The 21,896-nt window shown below is 41.4% G+C and overlaps 2 protein-coding genes across 2 annotated transcripts; one reads left to right on the forward strand and one right to left on the reverse strand.

Annotated features, from left to right (window-relative positions):
- Positions 1-264: 264 nt before the first annotated feature.
- strn4 (striatin, calmodulin binding protein 4) lies at positions 265-16,677 on the reverse strand. The gene is made up of 18 exons (XM_085243462.1): positions 16,155-16,677; positions 9,688-9,791; positions 9,438-9,514; positions 9,180-9,258; positions 8,855-9,040; positions 7,242-7,419; positions 6,994-7,150; positions 6,375-6,470; positions 5,922-6,040; positions 5,640-5,815; positions 5,491-5,538; positions 5,176-5,297; positions 4,923-5,090; positions 4,644-4,784; positions 4,413-4,511; positions 4,250-4,336; positions 3,644-3,832; positions 265-3,377 (listed from the first exon to the last, which is right to left on the reverse strand). The coding sequence occupies exons 1-17, from the start codon at positions 16,467-16,469 to the stop codon at positions 3,663-3,665; spliced, it is 2,322 nt and encodes a 773-aa protein (XP_085099588.1). The 5' UTR covers positions 16,470-16,677; the 3' UTR covers positions 265-3,377; positions 3,644-3,662.
- Positions 16,678-17,410: 733 nt separating this feature from the next.
- fkrp (fukutin related protein) lies at positions 17,411-21,201 on the forward strand. The gene is made up of 2 exons (XM_085243463.1): positions 17,411-17,874; positions 18,112-21,201. The coding sequence occupies exon 2, from the start codon at positions 18,225-18,227 to the stop codon at positions 19,812-19,814; it is 1,590 nt and encodes a 529-aa protein (XP_085099589.1). The 5' UTR covers positions 17,411-17,874; positions 18,112-18,224; the 3' UTR covers positions 19,815-21,201.
- The last annotated feature ends 695 nt before the right edge of the window (positions 21,202-21,896 follow it).

Genomic DNA, 21,896 nt, shown 5'->3' on the forward strand with positions numbered 1-21,896 from the left:
TATAGGACATGTGGAGTTTGTATACATAAGGCCTGAAAGTCAGGAAAGTCTCTGATGTAAATCTTCAGACCAATCTTTAACTTTACTGTGTGAAAGCTGGAAAATAAATTCCTAGTAATTCATCACCCTACTTCTATACCGGATCATCATAAGTAAGGATTACAGTGTAAGTGATCACACCTTCATGTATCTTCATGTATTTCCAAGTACGGCATCCTTTAGTAGAAAGAAAGACAGACAGACAAGAAAAAACTCAACTCTCAATTCACTGTACAAAATTTTCATTTTTTTGTCTTTTCTTCCTTAATGACATACAACAGGGGACCCGTAAACAAAAAGAGAAAAGTCATTTGATACAAGCTAAAATGCAGTTCAAAAATAGATAATAAAACAAAATTAATAAAAAGCAGGTCTCTTATCCCTTGTAGTTGGAGGAAATTGTTTGAATACAGCTTAATATGATGTACAAAATATCACACAGTGATAAATTGCTAATAAAAAAATAAAAAACACAAAGAAATGAGAGTTCTTTACCTTGGCCTCCGACTGGTAACAGATTTTGTTTTTTTTTTAATCTTCTTTTCGTCTGTTTTTCGTGTTTTTTAATCGTTTTGCTTTTTTACAAGTTTTACATTGCCATTATCAATCACAAGCAAGTTCTATGCCTAGCAAGGAAGAATGATTCACTTATGATACTACAGTATTCTTACATCTTAATAATCATATTCATAACCAAAGGAGAGAGAAAAAAATGAAAGAAAACAAAGAAATGATGGACATTTACAGCACATAATGGCAACTCTAACCATCATTTACAACCTCTGCTTCGAGTTCCTCTTGTTTTCCTCTTATTGATGAGTCACACTGATTTGTCGTCATTCTCAGACAAGGGACATAGTAGCTCAGAGCGAGAAGAAAGTGTCAGTAACGCCCGCTGTCATATAACCGTGAACGGCAACAGTTCCATGTTTGTAGTATTCGCTTCAGATCGAATACATCGTTTCTGCACCCTGTCTATCCTCTTGTAATGTAAAGCATTCACTTTTAGATATAGTGCAACAAGGGGTCAAATAGTTAATACGTGATAATAGGACGTCATGCCCAGCAGCAGTATAATAATGTAGTTGCCCCGTGTTGTTGTCTTTGACAGACTTGTGTCAAAGGAACAGCAGTGTGACATCTTGTCTAATTTCACACAACAGTCTTCCACTCTGTTTGGAGAGAAAAAAAAATCTCTCACTACATATATATATATAAATGAACTATGAATGCTAGTGTCACCAGTGATTAAAAGTGTTTAGCTCCAGCCAACTTTAACTCTTTCCCCCATAAAGACAACATCTGATGACCTCCCCTGTATTCTTAATAAGAAGCTTTGCCGCCTCAGTACATATGGATGCAGGTGTGGTTTGATGACCTTTAGAATAGTTCTGGGTTTTTCCAAGGGTAGCTGAATAGGCAGAGACCACCCTCATAAACTTCTGATGCAAACTCAGTCATTTTGTTCTATAAGCAGGCCGCTCAGTCAGGAAAGCGCTTCAAGGGTTACCTCTAGTAGGCTTTCAAGGGGTAAAGAGTTAAGCTGTCATCTGACCACCAGTGTGACACACAGTGTGTAATCTTGAAGAGCTGACGCCTAACCGAGTGCAGATTTTAGAGGTTTTCTAAAGGTAATGAAAAAATAATCTGGGACGAGGTCAGCTGTGAAGAGGCAACTTAAAGCAAACAAACTGTCCTGTAGTCAACAGCACAAATGCAGGACATCAACAAACATGGGTCTCAAAATAATGATGCTTCCAGCTGAGCCAAAAGTTGACAGTTTACCTCCTAAACTGAGTCAGACGTCTTAAATCAACACTTTTTTTGTATGGCTGAATTTAAAATGGAGTATTTGTTTATTTTTTTAAACCCGTCCAGCATCCCTCTTCAGGAAGAGGACACACGCTTCACTAGATTAGTTCTGCGGCTAATGTGCTCCCTGTGTTCATCATTCAAGAAGAAGAAATCCTCACCTCATCACTCGAGTAAAGGTGATGTCAGCCTTTTGTGAAAGCCCGAATAAATAAAAACAATCACGAGACGCGAGCAGCCTGCAAAAAAAAACTGGCACCGACTTCAAAGAGACAATCTTTCATCCGAGCTCCTCCACTGTAAAATAATTACCAGCTCGATGCACTGCTCGAGCCGGAGACACTCAAAGCCGACCATATGCACATCCCTCTAATGAAAAACATAACTAGGATGGACTGCCAATTCTGAAATTTGACCACAATTAATGAAATGATCCAACAGCGAAATGTCACACGAATGATGATTTTACTGAACGTACACGTGTGGACCAGTGAGAGAGAAACACTCACAAAACATGTCCCTGATTCTGACTCAAGACTGATGAAGTCTTTCATAGCACCGTGGTTGAACTAGTGCATATACAAACATACACACACACTCACATACACTCCTCTGTACAGTAAAAAGCACCAGACCAGCCTCGCACCTCTCTAGTCTACAGACTTTAACTATGCTCAGTCATATCCATCCTAAGCTGGTTCATGCGGTGTGAGAGACTCTATACGCACTGTACATCTGTAGAAATAAGTTTGTGAGAGTTATCTAAGTGACATCTAATCTCACGCACACACACACACACACACATACGTAGAGGCAGAATCATGGGGACGCTATAGCAATCAGACATACAATGAAACTAGGTTGTTCAATCAACACTATTCAGCTTTCTAGTGCCTCCTCACAGCACACACGACTAACTCAAACATCCTCCAACACCACACACACATCCTCCTCACCGAGTCTTTGGAATGCAACACATTGATTCCCAATGCAGAGGTTAGGTCAGGTGTTTTCCGTCAATGCCGAGAACTGTTATTCCTTTAAGTCAAGCCTACGTATGTGTGTTAGCCACAAGCAATGTTTCAACTGTTAAAAAAAAAAAAAAACAATTTAAAATCAAGTGTTTCCCCCTCGGCTCTCAGTGAAATGCAAGCATTGTGCAAGCACTTGAAGCGCACAAGCGTACACACATAGTACTTTGTGAAAAGGAAAGGAAAAAAAGAACAGAATATTGTAGTGTAGAAAAGTGTTACTCCAAATATGATTACTTGAAAACAGAGCAGCCAGAGTTTGAAAGTTATAAAAAAGCATTACAAGATGTGATTAGTATTACAAGAAGTCACTGAGGCATTAGAGAACTGTGAGGAGTTTTCGGAGCGGAGGGGGAGGAAGTTGATGGTTGACGTCCTGTGGCGATGACCCAGCCAGTGGGGTGCAGGACTAATTGTGTGTGTGTATGTATGAGCAGGTGAAATGTATCCACTGTAGTCTTCAGTCTTTTTTGGCCCAGTTATTGATGTAGGACTCTAAAAGTAGAAAGGGAGGGAAAGAAAGCAGCTTTTCAGAACTACTCGAAACACCAATAAAAAAAGGGGACAACAGAAGCACAATTTGGTATTTAAAGGGATTTTAAAAATCCAACAATATATAAAGGGATGTTTTCTTGTTAGTAAATAACAAGAGGACATTGCCATCTGTTTTTCACTATTTATGGCTCCTCACAAAAAAACTCCTAAAAAACCCGCTCCCTGTTCGCCCCATACTGCTTCTTTCCTGGCACCCTCCATCTCACCAGAACGACGACAGTGATGTCAGACAAAGATTTTGGCAAGTGCATCTGCGCCGGCACTGGCAATGAAGGGCTGGGAAGAGTGGAAGGCCACGTCATGAATGGCCTCATCATGCTTCTTCCTGTGGGCAGTGATCTCCTGCACGCACGTCCTGTTGTCCAGCATCCATAAGCGCACCGAGCAGTCGTGGCCTGTAAGAGGTGAGGAGTGGGGGGAAGCAAAGACAGCAGTGTTACGAGGGGCAGGGATGACTGCGGAGAACAATGTAAAGGAATCCTTTTACAACCTAGATTTAACACACGCCTCTTCTACAGTGTGATATGTTATATTTTGCGGTTACTACAGATTTTACAGGATTTCTTAAGGTACTTTTTGCTCATAAGCCATAAATAATCTCCTATTTCTTCAAAAGAACTAAACAAAAAACTCATTTAATTTCCCTGTTTAAAATTTGCTATTACTATCAATTAATTTGTGATTTAAAAAGCTACTTGTATACAGATTGCAGGTGATATTAAACAGATGTTTCTCGGTGTACAGAGGAGCATTTTAAAAATTAAGCCTAGGATACTTAGCTAAGTAAGCACACAGTAAAGCCGAGTACTCACTGCCAGAGATGAGGTAAGTGCCTTTAGGGTCTGTAGTAAGACAGGTGACCGCATCCAAGTGCGCAACCATCGAGTGGACAACTTTACCTGCACAAAAATTTTTTATTCAGATGCATGTGAGAAAACACATTTCAGTAATCATCAGTACACCTCCTGCACATACCTGTCTTGTTGTCTAGGAAGCGGATGGTGCGGTTCTCGTGTGCAGTGATGGAGATGGGCTCAGAAGGGTGACTGACGACACGGTTGATCAGTTCCCTGCCTGCAAAGGAAGACATCACATTCAGTCTAATAGAAGAATTTAATGATTTTTCACCAAATTATTATTTGTGGCAACAACAAAAAAAAAAAAAAAGTGTTGCACATTATGTTGGAGACTGTGTCCAGAACATACCATCTTTGGTCTGTGTATCTAGCATAGTGACACTCTGCTCTGTGTTGAGGTCATACAGGAGGGTCTCACCGCCATCAAATGACACCACCACCTGGTTGGGATCAGTGGCTACAAACGCCACTGAGGTGGGTGTTCCGTGCTCTAGGAAAAATAAATAAATAAATAAATGAAATACACACACACACAAAAAACCAAACAAACAATGGAACGTGATGAGGATGTGGGATCTGAATAGAAAAAGCGCCAAAGCAAACCCACAAAGTCAAGACAAATGTCTACCTCTCTCCTTATTGAAGACAGACATGCAGGGGGATGAGTTCTGAGGATCCCAGATACGAATGGTGCCATCTGCTGAACATGAGGCAAGACGATGGTGAACTGCAGAGTAAGTCAGACCCCACACGCTGTCCTCGTGGCCTGCTAGTACACTGCTTTCAATACCAGGATCTGGATAAAGAATCACATAATTTAAAAAAAAGAAAAACTAAACTTTGTGATTCTGCTATATAATTAGCAGTTAAGAATGACTCACCATAGTTATCATAGGGATCTACATTCAGGTCCGGCATCTTCCAACACCTGATGGATCCATCTAGACCTCCACTGTAGCAGGACTCTCCATCTTCACCCATCGTCAGTGAAAGAACAGCTCCACTAGAGCAAGACCAAAAGAGAAGCAGGTATAAATGACATCACCCTTTCCCCCCAAGAAAACAAAAAACAAAAACCTCGTGTTCATCCCTTTTTTTTTTTGTATTCACAGCATTTAATTTGAAAATGATTGCATTAATCATTCATTTTTAGAAAAAAAATTGCAGCATTTTTATTGTTCTCAGGCTGAACTCACCTGTGTGCTCTAAATGTATAGATGGGTTCAACGTCCAAAGCCGCATTCCTGTGGAGAGACACCGTTAAAATGAGATCTGGAGTTTATATTTGTGTGGCAGAGAATAACACGTCTTCATTTAAAAACATCGTCACCAGTAGGGTTCTTACTTTTTAGAGTGCATTGCCTTGTTGAGGTTCCAGAGTTTTAGTGTGCCATCCTCAGAGGCTGTGAGCAGCACTGCTTGGCTCGGGTGAAAGGTCAAAGCGCGGATGGCGTCAAAGTGGCTGCGTAGTGTGAATCGGGGGTTCCATGTCTTTTTAAACTCTTCTCTGTTATCCTGCAACTGACGGGACACATGTTTGAAAAGAGGGAACATTCAAATGTTTTCATTGTACGTATGTAGCTTGTATTGCATAGTTTGTATTGATCAGAACAAAATATGCAATTACATCCATGGAAAGATCATTGTCATTGGCAACAGTGAGATCAGCCAGCTCTCCCAGGTTCATGTCACCTCCGCCAACAGCATCCATGATGAAGACATCAGAGGAGAAACCCAGGGCACCACCTGGAGGTTGTAAATGGAAAAGCACAAGAGATATGATTTCATCTTGACAAATGTCAGGGATCTAGAAAAGGATGGTGAGATCACTTTGAAATATCGTGATAAGTCCTAGATAGTTGTAGAACAGTGTCATTTATTCCACTTCCCTACTCCCACACTGTGTACCACAGGAAATATTTATAGTTGCAGGAGAAACCTTGCAAGCATACCCCTACGCAAACATCTAAATTTGAGATTCAGCAACTAAGCTACAACTGCACGGGGGAAGACTAAAAACGCAATGCTCGGCAGAGAATAATTGATGTTTTTATTGGCATATTTTGTAGGGAAGTCTTACCTTCCCCGGAGCGAGCCTGTCCGGATACAGAAGGGGGCGGGGTAGGTTTAGGGGGGAAATCTGACATCATTCCTTGTAACTTGTTCCTGCGGTTTTCTGAACCCAGCAAGAGGAGAGAGACACAATACCGTCATGCGGAGAGGTCGAGGAAGGCCGGGGAGGTCAGCAGTTGGACAGATAAGAGACAAAGGCAGAAAGAAGCTAAAAGGCAAACTTCATTCTTTACGTGTAATGACAACATAAACTTGTACAATTTTATTTACAAAAGCACATCTACAGTGCAAATATGATTCTAAATATGAAATGTGAACACATAAAAAAAAAGGCAGCATGCGTGGTAACCTCTGAAATGGCCCTGGACCACAGAAAGTACATCTAGAGACAAAGATGACAGCTACACAGCTCTGAGGAGTCACAGACCGACAGCTTGTGAAACAGGACAGAGAGACAGGTGGTTGGGAAAAGAGGTTGGTTTTATTGACAAGAAGAGATGTCAAGACACAATGAGAAGTAAAGGAAAAAAAAGGTGAGCAAGGATAGGGGCAATAAAGACAGATACATTTATGGCAGTGATCCTGGCAGTGCTTGTGCTCATGATGTTGCTAAGGCAACAGCGTACCTAACTCCCGTCCATCCCCTGAGATCCGGGCCTCTCCCGCCCCCTCCCCATCCTCCCCTGAGCCCAGGAAGTCAAACTCATTGAGGGCGTCTTCCGAGTCATCCTCGTCCTCTTCGTCTTCAGGGTCCATATCTGTGGTCATAGGTTCCGAACCCATCTGAGAACACAGCAGAAAGCAAGGTTGTTGTTTATTTATTCATTTTTTTGTGAAAACATTTCTTGGTCATTCTTTATTTAGCCTGCCGTACCTTCACGCGAGACTTTTTGTTCTTGCGCGGGCCATCGATGCAATCGGTGGCCATGCCTTGGAATTCATCTTCCTCGTCACTGTCGTCTTCGTCATCGTCCTCACAGCCATGAAGGAAGGGGATCTTATCCAGCACTGAACCCCCCACACGTTCCTTAGAGCTTTCTTTGCCCGCATTCCTACAAAGAGATGCACAGCTGAGTATCTTGACTGCATGTTTCACTCAAAGATCAACAGAAGGACTGCTTATTTATATATTTATTGTTTACATTGTTTTACTGTTTTTAAATTATTTCAAAACCCATAGTTGTAACAGCTGTGAGCTACCTGTGAATTATGGGTAGCACAGTAGCCTCTGGACAACACCATCAGAGTATTTCAACGGAAGACCGTTTGATCTGTTGTTTCCTTCTGTTGGTTTTCTCTGTTCAAAGCCTGCTCTTTTGTGCTTGTGTGTTCCCACTGCTTTGCATCTTGTGGTAAACCCTTTTGTGGTGTTTCTAGATTTGAAAACTACCTTCTCCACAGACTTGGCTGGAAATATTTCTGCAATCACCCACTTTAGTTGTTTTCAGTGGGCTATTTTATGCTGCATTCTTTCTTAAGAATGTACCAGTTTGTTAATTTGGTTAGTGCTAAAATCTCTGCTATTTGGTATGGTTTATTTTCAGCTGAATGGTGGCCTCCTTAACTCAAAGTGAAGGTTGAGAGTCCCATGAATAGCTATCAAATGCAAATTTAATACTTAGAATCAACCCCAGACCTTTTAACTCCCTATTTATCATGAATTAAAAATGAAACATGCCACATTTAGCTATAAAATTTACTTCTGAGCCTCTCTGCACACTTCAGTGACATCTATCTTAATTTTACCTCCAGTGCTCATTAAAAATCCTGACTTGCATGATGAGGAATCCCCTCACTTTTAGACCTCTTCTGTCATGTGTTATTTTGCCAGTTTCGGAGTTTAAACTGTGCTTTTGTTTCACCGTCTTCACATTTCTGCTTGTGCAGAAAGATTCCACACGAATCTTGTTCACTAAGCAGTCTCATGATACAGTGACAGTTATCTCATACAACAACCCATCGCTTAATTAATTTTTAAGACACAAATGGATTTATAATTTGGATATTGTCCACTGTTTATAAAAGGATACCATGAACTACTACCATACTGGAAAATAGTCAGACAGGTCAAATCCTGATATATGAGGTCAAATGCAGATACACTTAATGTAAGAAGTGTTTGTCGGAAGGTTAAGGGATGGCTTCATATGCAAGTCTGCCATGTTAGTGAACTAGTTTGATTATGAAGTGATGTAAAAATCGCACTTGTCTGTAAAGTTTGGCACGAGACTGCAAGTAAATGCTTTCTGTGAAAGACAAATTTTTACAAGTTGCAGCCTTTCACAAGCAGCAGTGAAAAGTTCAGTTTTTAAGGAGTAGCTTTACATCAAGTACATCTATTTAAAAAAAGGAGAAGAAGAAGAAGAAGAAGAAAAGAAAAAGGCTTTTGTGCTGCAAAAAACAAATGTTTACTCTGTCATCAATGTTCACATTGGAGCTCTTCTGTGGTGTAAGATCAAAGAGGGGCGTGTGTTTCCACTGTCTCACCTTTTTATCTGTTCCTCTATTTGTCTGACCAACAAGGACTCTCCACCTGCTCGTGGCTCAGGCTCAGGACAGCTTTCACTGGGTGGGGGCCCGTTAGCTTCAGGGCTGCTCCGCCCAAGAAGGGAGCGCACGCGCTTAGAACGCATGTCCAGAATGGTGTCTGAATAACCCACTTCCTCGAGATATCTACATCCACATACACACATGGTCATATAAATGAATCATTTAAGCCTAGATCAGAATTGTAATGTCTACGATGAAGTTGTGATGGAACACATTAATATGGCACTGAGATAAAAAGGAACGGATGATGATGAAGCCTTACTTGCGTAGTAGCTGACGTCCCTCCTTCCAGGACATCTGATTGGCTGGCTCTGAATCTGACTCAGCCGGCCCATTGGGAACTACAGAAAATAGATTGTTCAATAGTGATGCAACAGCAGGGCATGAGAAGAAAAGAAGAAAAAGAGAGAAGCAGAAACTTCGAACTGCGCTCAACGCTAAACAGGAATCTAAATGTAACAGAAGCAGACAACATAATGGGTCCAAGTTACAGAGCACATAAGGACTTGGTCAAACATACGTTGATCTGCCTCTGTCTCTGGTTTCTTGTCCCCAGGACTCTGGTCATTTCCTGTCTTCAGCTTTTGGTGCTTAGCCCTGTAATGCAACAAAGGAACACTTGAGGGCAACGTTTTGAGCTTCCACAAATACATCTTTCACTAGAAGAATCATTATGCCTGGAGCATGCAAACTCCCAGGACAGACTGAAAGAGTAACAGACATAAGGAGACTAGGACAGAAAGGGGGGGCTTTCCAGGCATTCGTTTTACCTCTCTTGTTTGAGGGCGTACTCCAGCATTTTGATTCGCCTCACCAGGTCCTGTTTCATATTCTCCTGCCCTTTCCTCTCACCCTGAAGAAACGCAACCTGAGCCTGAAACACACATATACACAGCATGGTGAGGAACGCGCACACCACATCTGTCCATATAAGCATAAACAAAAGTAAGATAAATTGGGACCTGGAAAAGAATTAGTTACAAAATGCATGCACCGTCTCGGTTTGGGGTGAAAAGTAAATCATTCAACATCAACAAAACATCGCAATGAGAGACTGAACAAAAAGGTTTGATGTGACTAGCTGTGCAAAAAAAAGAAAAGAAAAAAAGACTTCTGAAAGCCAAGAGCAATAAGTAGAGGGTTGTGGAATAGGGCTCTTATTTTAACTTTCCTAACCGAGGCCTCACTGCGCATCTGCAAAGGAGGAAAAACAAGACATGGAGCAGCCAAATTCAAACACCCTCTTTCAAGACCCATCCTTTGCTGTGTTTCCTCTCTCATTTCCTGTCCATTTCCTTCCTCACTGCTGATAAAATTCTTACCTTGAGGAAAGAAATGTTCTGCCTGTTCTGACTTTTCCCCAGTGAGTTCTGAGAGATAGAAAGGTAATAAGAGACTACAGAGTGATGACACGGCTTCCAAGCACTACACCGAGACAGGGTTTCCCTTGAGTAAGCCATCATAATGCAAGAATTGACAAAAATGTGAAATATTTGCCAGACTTAATGACAAAGATTGCTAATGCAGGTTTCAACCCGGCTGTGCCTGCTCACAGTATGCAACTTTTGTGCAAAACCCATTTAACATCAGGCAACAAATATCCTGCCTGCTTTTAGAAGGAGAAAAAAAATGCCCAAGTGAGGAGAAACAATACAAACAAACAACTAACAAACTAACTAACTAAACAGTGATCCCTGTCAGAAGTAGGTTAAAAAGCCCTAACCCTGTCTCTACTCCCAGGATGGTGACTGCAAGCACAACAGGCATTTTCTCTCTCTGTGCCAAGTGGTGCTGAAGCATTAATACAGCTTGTTTTACAGCCCATTTCTCCTCTGCATGCCCCTGTCTGTGTCCACGAGTCTGCTCCCACACACATACGCAATTCTATAAAACTAGAACAATCTAAAAACGCCGTCTCACGGGGCAGACACTTGGTCTGCTCGGAAGGGTAGTCAATCTCTGAGAAAAAGCGCACATATATACCCAGACACACACACACACACACACACAGACACACATACACACACAGTCATGTAACCAGCTAGGAGGGCTAGTGGAACACAGGATAATCTGCCAAGCAAACCTTCCTACTGCTGCTACTGCTGCTGAGTAATCCTGATTAATGCAACGTGAATTTATATGCTTATCTGAGAGTTTTGGAGAGAACTCTCAAAGCTAGTACATTAACACTGTAGACATGGGCTAATAGGGGCATGAAAAACAGAGATTTTGTGGGGTTATTCTTGGCCTAAACTAAGAGGAGCAGGTCAGTACATGTACATTATCTAAAGTCTTTTCACAAGTAGAATAACTAATGAATTAACTGAAATAACATCTAAGCCATTAACTGAGATGAAATGAAAACCAGTTTAGCTTAGCCATCCATAAGACACAGTCTCACTCATTTGCTCTATTTCTGTGGCTTGCATTCCCACACATGCATGCAGTAATTGTGCAGTTGGGTTCTGTAATAGACGATGCAGAAGATGTATTTTGCACATTACATGCAAGCAAAAACACTTGTTTTAGAGCGACATAATCAGATGTGAATGTGCATAAACTTACTAAACTACCACATAGGCAAAGCTGGGCGATGTCATGGTGTGGGCACAGCATGTACACTGTATACTGTGTACTATAAATGGCTGAGCACAGATGGAATGCAGTCCGAGCTTGGAAAAAAACCTACTTCAAATCTAAATGCTATAATTGTTTTACATCAGCAGTTCTGTGTACTATGATTTAAGTAGAGGTCAGTATTTGAGGAATTTTCAGGGAGGTTTTGTGTGTGTAAACAAGTTGTTCAGACAGATTTTTTAGTGTACTGACAGCCTTGACACAAGTCCTGCTTAAAAGCTTACTAAAAGACTGTGACTAAAAGTTATGTAGATAACACCAGATGCAGAAAGGTGCTTTTTGTGAACTTAATTATAAGCCAGACTTGTACTTCAGTGAACAAAAGTGCTTAAATCAGCAGCAGCCTCCTGTAGACAGACACAGTAACAGTAAATCTCTTCTTGAATAATGACTTAACTCTTTTAATGGCGTAAATTTGATCAGTTGTGTAAAAGAATAAGGCATTAAATCAATGTGTTTACTTCACCCTCGTGGGGCAAAGACACACGTTTCTACTCTTACTCACACACAGACAAGCTACAGCTTGCCTTTGGACACGGATAACCATCACACCCCTGTGTACCAGTCTCGCCCTGTGCTCCTAGAAGGACAGGTTCATGCCTCAAAGCCTTGACACTGTCTTGTTGGCGAAGTTGGAGACAAGGCTGCATTTGTGCACACACACCCCAAGTACAATGCAAGAGCAACCTTTCTCTGATACATAAAGGTAACCAAAACACAGGTTCAAAGGGTTTATTGTTATATGGAAGTGTTTATGCAGGACTTACCAACAGCTCTTCCTTTCTACGGTTTCACTTTAAAAATAGAACAAATGCTGCTTTCTATGTCTGACTTTGTGAGTAAAATAGGGTCCTAAAACTAAAAATTTCTACACGAACAAGAAAAAAAAAGCTGTACCATGGGACTGCTACAGCAGACTGTGTAATTACACAAGGGGATGTAATAACCGCACTGTTTTTCACTTTCATTTGTCTCTGTCATTCTGCCCTTTGCCTGCTTCAAATTCTTGTTTTCACTCATGTGAGGGATCCAGGCCAGGAGCTTTAAGACAAGGCCGTCCATTCATCCACTAGTCAAGGTGCTCTTATTGCAAGACTGTCACTTAACGTCAGAACAGAAGCTGTTGAGACAATCACAACAGATGTGGAGCAGCAGATAGAAACCTATCACTGCTTTTAATATCAAAAGCAAAAGAACTATCTGCTTCCATCTGATAAACAGGTCAAAGAGTAATAAAACCACTAGGGTGTCATTTATCATAGCCCAGCTAACAATGACACTGTGGTTACTTTCTTCATAATATGTTGGTAAACTAACAAAGGCTAAAGTACAAACGGCCTACGGGGCAAGCAAACCTGTCGCGCCATCTGATCTAGCCTTCCTGTGGGTGGGTTTTCCTTCATGAGGCCCGCTGCCGCTGACCTTTCCACAGTTTGCTGTTGCATGGAGCGCATCCACATTTAGCCTATTCTGTCAGTCCTTCTCTACTAGCTGCAGAATAGGGTCAAGGGCAGCTTTCCTCCTCCACTGGCTATTCTCCATCTTTTTATCCCTTCGCACCCCGTGAGAGAATCCATGAGCAAACAAGTAGGGCAAAAAAACTTTTCTGGGACAGTGTGCTTGGAGTGTGCTAGTGACACTGTGTGTGCAGTCCAAGAGTGGTAGCTAGATAGATAGATAATGACATCCCAATTAGTGGGATTTTATGACTAAGGTTACAACATGCTTGACTGACAAACAGTATATAATTTGTTTTTTTTAAGAGAAAGGGAATGGAAATTTTTAAATAAGGAAAATAAAGGATGAACGCTGCATGTTGAAGACTGCAAATGCAAGAGCAGTGCTGTGAAACAACACAATACACATGGACATCATATGTGTGTCACGGCTGAGTACACAGAGCTATTAATTAGAGATACGTACCCAGGGACTGCAAGACTCACACCAAACAGGACGTGATGTAATTTGGGTCACCAGTAATCTATTCTACATGTCTACTAACATCCTTAATAAAATGAAATGGCTGAAAATGAGAACACTTTAAAGAGGAACAGGTTGAGGTCATCCCTTTTCTCTGTAGAATAAATGACTATCTGAGGAATACCCTGTAGATTTAATTAGGATTCTTCTCATGCAAAAACAATGCCTAGTTAGAAACAAGACTGCTACTGTGTGTGTTTTCACAGAGCAGATTCTTAAGTAATTGAATTATAGACAGGCAAAAGCCACAGCCACCTGTCAGTGAAGACACAGCGCCACAGGTGGCTTTACACACCAACACATTAGCGGCGCACGTGTCGTGATCTTGCAGAGACATGCTAAGACACACATGAAGCGATCTCCTCTGTTGCACACAAAGTCACACAGATCTCAAATGATTGTGAGTTAATTTTGCATGTGACTCAGTAAAGCCTTTGAAATTAAAGTGTGGAAAATACCATGTGCAGACAACATGTGAGCAAACTACACTATGGAAACATTTACAGCATGTTAACTGTGCAGGTTATGACCAGGGGGCACACTAACTGGCTCAGTGAGAGGAGAGCATGTTGGCAACAAAAGCCAGAGGCCTTTGGCCCGTGGGTGTTAAACTGTAAGCTAGGTCAGTTTTTCAGCGTGGCACTCCAGTTATCTTCTCTTTCTCTCAGCACAAGCGTGGTGCTAATTGTACCCGTGAAGCCAGACCATGTGCAGCCAATGTGCACATACAAAGTTCCATAACAAGCACTTAATGGCATGTCGGACACAGCAATTGGCTGTTTCTGCTTTCTATTCCCTGCTCTTCCCTCGTTTTTATAAAAGCAGCAAGCACTGCCCATTTGTTATTGTTCATTCATATTTTATCAAGCCACTATTTATAACTATGTATGTTTGAGTTAGGGGCAATGTGAGAAGCACAGTGACAGAGGAGTGGGAAATGATATGTTTGTTTTTTTTTTTTGGGGGGGGGGGTTCTGTGGTTCTGTCGAACTCATGAACTCCAGAGTTCATTCTTATTACAAAAAAGAACTGTAGTTACTTGAGGGATAACCACAAAAGATGAACTGTCCAAATGCAGAGGTAAAATATGTTTGTATGTTTTCCTAACCTTTCTTAATCCTGGAAAAATCTGTCCAGTAATGCTCTCTGCCTTTTAATTTTATGCATACAGCTGAGGTGAATAGTACAACGTCTGTCTTTTGCTGTTGGCATCTGAATAACTGTGACAGGTATTGCTCATGGGGTTTCCTATGGCACCGAGTCACAAGCTCACATTCGTTTTCTTGGAGGGCGGGTATTTTACAGCTTTAAACCATTTACCTTTAAGAATGAAAGTCAACTTCTCTAGCCTATAGGCAGATGCATTGTTTTTAAGGTCAATCTACACTAATCACACACTATTCATAGTAAAGATAATATATACAAACACAAGTACAAGCACAAGTTTGGCTGCAGATAGACTACTACAAATTTTCATCCTAACACTTGTTATTCATCAATACTCATGTATTAATCATTGCTAATGAAAATACAACTTTAGTCCATACATAGACACAGATACACCACACAACTGACTGACTGACTGTGTGTGTGTGTGTGTGTGTGTGTAACTGGTCCTAGCTCAAAATGCTGATTTGTGTGTGTGCCATGGGTATGGAGGCATTGGTACTACAGATCACAAAGCATTATCCCTTCATGAACTTCATCTCTGTGTTGTGCGCCTAAGTTCAAAGGTCAAACTGATCAATTGTGCAAATTATTTTATAAATACATATCACAGCCATCAAATTACTGTTTTTAGGGAGACTTGTCTTAAGTAAGGGCAGTTTAGGAATGCTTACACATTTATTATTTTGAATGCAGCAACTGCTAAGGGAAATCAAAGCTGGTTAACACTGTTATCATTTTTTAACCACAACAACAGACTCACAGATCACTTGAGTTGTCTGTGTGGGGTACAAAAGAATCAGATAAGTGTCTCCTTACAAACTAACGTGTATTTGCACATCCTAGTAAAATGCCAGAAATCTTAAAATAACGTGTGACCCAAGCGTGAGTTCCATGTGTACCTGCACGAAATAATATGGAAAGACAAGGTAGCCACACCTAAACTGTTTGCCTACCTCTTTATTTGCACCACAGCCTGCTTGCTATTCCGGGCAGACATAAAAGTCTATTATCTAATCTTGTGGTGTGTATCTGTATTGACTGTATCGACTTAGAAGCCCAGAAGGCTTCTAAGGCATATATATATATATATATATATATATATATATATATATATATATATATATTTTTTTTTTTTTTTTTTTTATTGTTATTATTATTATTATTATTATTGACACAAAAAATATTTTATGTTTAAAAGAGTGCTGGTGGCTGTTTCTTCTTCCAACTGGAGGTCAAACAGCTCCCACATTGTCATCTACTGTATAGTAATAACGCATCCTGGTCAACTGTAATGCTAGCCCTATTAGCATTTTGTCATCCTCTAACTGACCGATAGCAGGGCATGTGTACATCCGCGAAGCAACACCGGAGGAGCTCCGGTGACATCCTTCCAGGCCTTTCCTTGGCGTTACAGCTACACAAACGCGGGGTTAGTGATGAATACGTTTACCCTGAGTTCGTCTCTCTCAGCCTCCCAGCGGTATTTCTCGGCCTGGAAGCGTCCCCACTCGTACTGGATGAAGTGCAGGATCCCAGGAAGCGTCATCCCCGACTCCCCGTCCTGCGGCTCCCGTGACTGCTGCAACGGTCCGGGGACGGCCCCGGCGGCTGCTGCTGCGGCCGCTGCCATTGCCCCGGTCCCACCAGCTGATGTCGCCTGGCCCGGTCCTGCTTTAGGCCCGTTTGGGTTGCGCCCCGTTCCACTGCTGCCGTCGCCGCCTCCGGAGTTCGGGTTAGATCCTCCGCCGGTTCTGTCCGCCTCCATTTTAACTGTTCAACCTTTCGCCAGGATAATGAGATGGGAACGGGCAGAATGGACGAATATAAATATAAAAAAAAGTACCCCGTGCCCTTTTCCAAACCCAGCTCCACTTCACTATAAGCTACCCTCCTTTCTTCCTTTCTCACACGCACAGAGAAAAATTACTATTCTGTTGGTAAAATAATACACTTCCGCTTCCAAGCCTTCAGCGCAAAACACAATCTAACCGCAGTGTAACATCGTGGCCCCATTGATTTCGTAACAAATCCCTTTTCACAAAACGGCTTACGTGCAGTCTTAAAACTAACATCAAAATAAAGTAACACCAGGCAGCGTTTATTAAATGTAATGCACCTGAAAATAAACGTTAACCTTTTTTTTTTTTTTTTGCTGCTCTTATTTTGTATATCCCGGATCCCAGATCAGTTTCCTCCTCGTGAAATGCCCAGTGCGGGTGACAAATAAAGGGCCATGTTTTCTATAATAGACAATAAACATGTCGCTAGGGGAATGAATTTCCTGCCATTTTGTGAGCAGGAATGGTTTCGGGAACGAAAAAGTTAGCTGCAGTGATCAACAATGCTATTTCCGGTCGAGATTTTATCTTTGATTTTGATTTTTGATTTTTGGAAAATAAATTGTGAAACGAAGACAGCCATAGCCAAGAACAGCAATACAAAAGCCTTTGGGACACATTTGTAATATATAACATGTTAACGTGAATTATAGTTTTTCCCCATATCATCTTTATATTTATATTTATATTTTTTTGTATTGCTTATATCCTTATAACCTCTGCAATAACATTTGCAGTTATATCTCATATTTTATATTATAGCAATATGCTTTTCTATTCTTTTAAAACGTAAGAGATTAGGTATAGACGCCAGGTAACTGGGATAACTCTGAAGCGGTTATTGCGTAAAATATGTGCCTTTCATTAAATAGATTCATAGATTGGTCCAGATTTGGACACCCCCTACAATAGCTTTATTCTGAAGGATTTCAACCGGAAGTTGTCCTGTTGCTGCGGGCAACAATGTGATAGCTTAATGCTAAAGTCGTGCAGCTGGGTTTCTTGTTTGGGATTGTGTTAAGCCTTGCGCTTTTGATATATTCTTTTGATCATTAGGTGTGAGTTTCTTCCAAAAAATATTGGAGACTATTTCTTCCACAGCCGTACAAATATGAGCTAAACTCAAGTTATTATCTGTGTTTGCTGCTGCCGATTCAACCTCGGTAGCTACTACGCTACCAGCTCAAAAAGATCATCATGAAATCCACATATAGCGAGCATAACGGGCATAATTGGCTTAACGTTGGTAAAGCCTCTTTTAACTTCTGAATGATATTATGGCCCTACAAACGATTGTCTTATATGAAATAAAACCGATACATTCAGATGAAGGTGAGTTGCTACTATCCTATTTTCATTAATTTCTAATGCAACTAGAACCTGTCATGGAACAATCATGTCCTAGTTCCACAAGAATGTGATTATGGCTTGGGTCATTCACTGACTACTTTGTTTAAATTAAATATCCTGTGTGCAAATTGTGATGTTCATATGCAGATCAATACATTATACTTATACGTAAGCCTGTGGTATTGGAACCAAAGCACAACATTTTTCTGTCATTTACAGGTTGTATGCGACTCTCTGTTACACTGATGGGGGTCCGAGACCAGCCACTGGATTTCTTGATTCAAACTTAAGTTATTCTCCTGAAATAAACTGCAAAGGAAATATTAGTTGCCATGCGGATCAGTTTCTGTCAGGGCTTGTTAACTATTGCCATCATCCTCAACCTCCTCATTCTCTATTATGTGTCCCGAGCCCAGCAGCAAATGATGGAGAAGAGGAAAGAACTTGGCAGGGGCACAAGAAGGGCTGCCCTACCAGCCTCTGGTCTCGGAGGGTTACTTGCAGGAGCTGGAGGTGAGCCTGGAGTGGTTGGAGTGGAGGGACACAGTCGAGGCCCACGTGTAACTGTTCTACTTCGGGAATTTGAACATTTTGAAAACTATGTTGGGGATGTGGCTAATTCCTTCCTTCACCAGAGGCCAGAGCTTCCATTCCTGGCTGTAGCTGACACATCACCGTACCCTCCACTGGTGCTTCCGGAGGGTGCTCGGCTTCTTATCCTCTCCCCCAGCCCAGACCAACCACCACAAGCTCACAGGCCTGAGTTTCATGTGCAAACAGAGTTTGTGCTGCTAGTGCCTGATGGAGTGGAGCTGGAGCAACCAAGGGCTATTGAGAGGTTAATTAGAGAGTTGGAAGGAGAGGGTGGAGGGCCTGTGAGGTTAGTAGCTGCACCCGTATTGGCTCGATCTGCTGTGCAGTGTCTCCACTTGCGGGTGAACCTCAGAGAGTGGACAGCTATCTATTCAACAGCTGCATCAGGGAGCAGTGGGAGTGTATGTACAGCTTTACAGGGAGATGCAGTCGTACTCATTCGGACTGAGGATCTTTTTAACCTCTCTGTCCCTCTTGGACGGCCTCTCTTCTCTTCACTCTTCATCCAGACTTCTTTGAGAGGCTGGAAGGTCAAACTCCTGGAAGGCCCCTGTTTCTCTGCAAACCATCGGCCTCTCTTCAGCTCTGCTCACAACCAGTGGAAGGCTGACACTCGACTAAAGGAGGCCACGGGGAAGCTAATGAGGAGCTTCGGTCTGAAGCGTCTTCTGCTGCCTGATGGGAGGGAACAGTGGTACGGCTGCAGCAAAGAGACACCACGCTGCTTTGGCACTGTGCAGGATGACACTCCAGACTATCTTTATCTGGACCGCTGGACACCTCCCTGCTGTCTGCGAGCACTCAGGGAAACCACCAAGTATGTCGTCAATATCTTGGAGCGCTCAGGTGTGCGCTACTGGCTAGAGGGAGGTACTCTGTTGGGCGCCGTACGCCATCAAGATATCATCCCATGGGACTATGATGTAGACCTTGGTATCTATCTGGAGGATGTACCCAACTGCGATCATTTAAAGAACCTGGACTCGGGCTCTCTGGTGGATGCTAATGGCTATGTGTGGGAGCGTGCGGTGGAAGGAGACTTTTACAGGGTCCAGTACAGTGAGGCTAACCACCTGCACGTTGACCTGTGGCCGTTCTATCCACGTAATGGCGTCATGACCAAAGATACGTGGACTGAACATAAACAAGATGTCGAGTTCCCAGAACACTTCCTGCAGCCACTGGTACCCATGCCTTTTGCTGGCATCACTGCCTATGGCCCTAACAACCACAGAGCCTTTTTGGAACTTAAATTTGGAGAGGGGGCGATTGAGAACCCCCAGTATCCCAACCCTGCAAAAAAGAGACTGGACAGAAGCAAATTATGAGTCATACCGGAGGGCTACAGACCCATTTAGGTTTACATACATACAAAGAAAATCTTGCCTCAAATAATTGTCTGTGAAAGATAATGGAAAGTAAAGCCTTTTACACACGTGCACTGCAGCCCTGAATGCTTTGAGACATTACCAAACTGAGATTCACGTGAGAGCACAAATGTCCGACATTCTTATCTGACCGTAAATGGTCGAGTACCTCTTGTCTGTGTGACATCCACATCTAATCATCTCAACATTTTCTGGAGGTCATGTGTGAAAAAAAGATTTAATATGGTGCCAAAACGACTGCATTTACTGTTACCTTCACCACATGTGTATCAGAAGACTGTGTATTGCATGCTTAGATTGTTCTTCCTGTGGTTCGGATGTAAAGTCTAATGTTGAACACACGTTATTTATTTGCCTGAGCGGTAGCGTTTTGTTTGAAAGGCACACTTGAAAAGTTTAAATCCATACACTAGTGTACTGACATAAGGCTGTGGTGTGTATGTGTTGTACAGAAACATTGAACTACTACTGCTGTAATAAAAAAAAATTAAAAAAAAAGGTAGATAATTGAAAAAAAAAGATTTTTTAAAAACTAAAATGTATTTTATCTTAAGCAGGATTTAAGGTATTATACAGACGTATGTGTGTTAAATAAGTGGCTTTAGCCTAACAGGTATTTTATGATTTTTGAACTCTGTTGCCTTGTTTTGCACGTCTCAGTTTATGAGTGAATGTTAGTTTGTGGTAGAGCCAGCTGGTAACTGCAGCTGAGCAGACTTCCATCTAATGAAATGAGAAGCACACCTGTGTTATTCATGCTGTTATGGACGATTGCTCTACCATGCCTTAGAATTCAAGTAAATAATTACATATTTATAAATATTATGAAAAGGAAATTCAGTATTCTACTCAGTTCCCCTGGTTGCCACATGATTCCTGTAGTTTTTCCTGTATCTAATGTACTAGGGTGTCAAATGATTTCATGTACTTCTACAATAAAAGAAGTTTCATGTATTTTGTAAATAGCTGTTACCACTAGATGGCGCAACACAACTAATTAACGCCAAGTGCTGTTGTTGTGACGACCAAAGGGGTGGAGTGTAGGCAGGAATACAACTCTACAGGAACACGGCTCACGTGTTCATCACAAACCCAACGTGTCATGCAAACTAGCATTACAATCAAGCCTCTCCCATGTTGTTGCTCTACATATTGTGTCCCTAGAGGTGTGTTTATATTGTTTTTTTGCTTCTAGTATTCATATATGGCCTGGTTAATGTGCCCAGGCTTATGTATCAGTGGGAGGCTGCATTGCTTTACAGTCTCTAAACATAAAGACAAAGTATTTTGTGTCTTTTCTGATTTGTATTACTGTGTGCTTCTGATTAGTCTCTGCAGTAAGAGTTAAAAACAGGGTTTGTCCACAAAAAGCCACATCCTCTTATTTATATGTATAAAAAAAACCATTTATTGCTGAAAGGTTGCTGACAGTACATTCAGACAATAAGTTATTTTACAACCATAGTCCACTTTAAACAAACAAAACCATGATCAAGCCACATAATGGAAGAGTTCAGGAAGTAATCTTGCACCACAAAAGGAACAGAAAAAAAAAATAAAGAATTTTCTTATGACATAAGAAATGCTAAGACCTCAAGGTTGCAGTTAAATGATTGTCATGTGAAATTCTGTAAAGCTAATGTAATGAGAAGGCTAAGAAAGCAGGCTTAAAAAATATCTGGTTTTGGATTTAACAGTATTTGCCCAACTCATGTCTATATAAGATGTTAATTAACAATTGATATGGATGCAAAAGATATACTATTGTGCTATATTACTTTCATCCATTTAAAAAGTGTCTGGGTACTTCAATAGCCAAGCGTTTATTAGGGAAGAGGTTCAGTTCCCGGCCAGCCGGACTTGCATTGCTCTCTTGGATACATCACCATACCCCAACCCCAGACAGTATCTCTTTAGTATCGATGATCTAACAACTTCTCTCCAGAGCCTTAAAGTCTACCCCACTGATATAAACTTTTTTTTTAAAGAAGCATCTCATAAAATAGATTTAAAACTGTAGCT

Source organism: Mchenga conophoros, linkage group LG14, assembly GCF_057382185.1.
Source record: "Mchenga conophoros isolate Kocher_MC1m ecotype Shallow Benthic linkage group LG14, M_conophoros_male_GT1.1, whole genome shotgun sequence".
NCBI lineage: Eukaryota > Metazoa > Chordata > Actinopteri > Cichliformes > Cichlidae > Mchenga > Mchenga conophoros.

What these genes read in the sequence shown, in the direction of transcription:
- strn4 (XM_085243462.1), bottom strand. Translation starts at nt 16,469, where the DNA reads ATGGAGGCGGACAGAACCGGCGGAGGATCTAACCCGAACTCCGGAGGC. An exon ending in ACAAAAAGTCTCGCGTGAAG is followed by an intron (nt 7,151 to 7,241) that starts GTACGGCAGGCT and finishes CTGTGTTCTCAG; the next exon opens with ATGGGTTCGGAACCTATGAC. An exon ending in TATACATTTAGAGCACACAG is followed by an intron (nt 5,298 to 5,490) that starts GTGAGTTCAGCC and finishes GTCTTGCTCTAG; the next exon opens with TGGAGCTGTTCTTTCACTGA.
- fkrp (XM_085243463.1), top strand. Translation starts at nt 18,225, where the DNA reads ATGCGGATCAGTTTCTGTCAGGGCTTGTTAACTATTGCCATCATCCTC.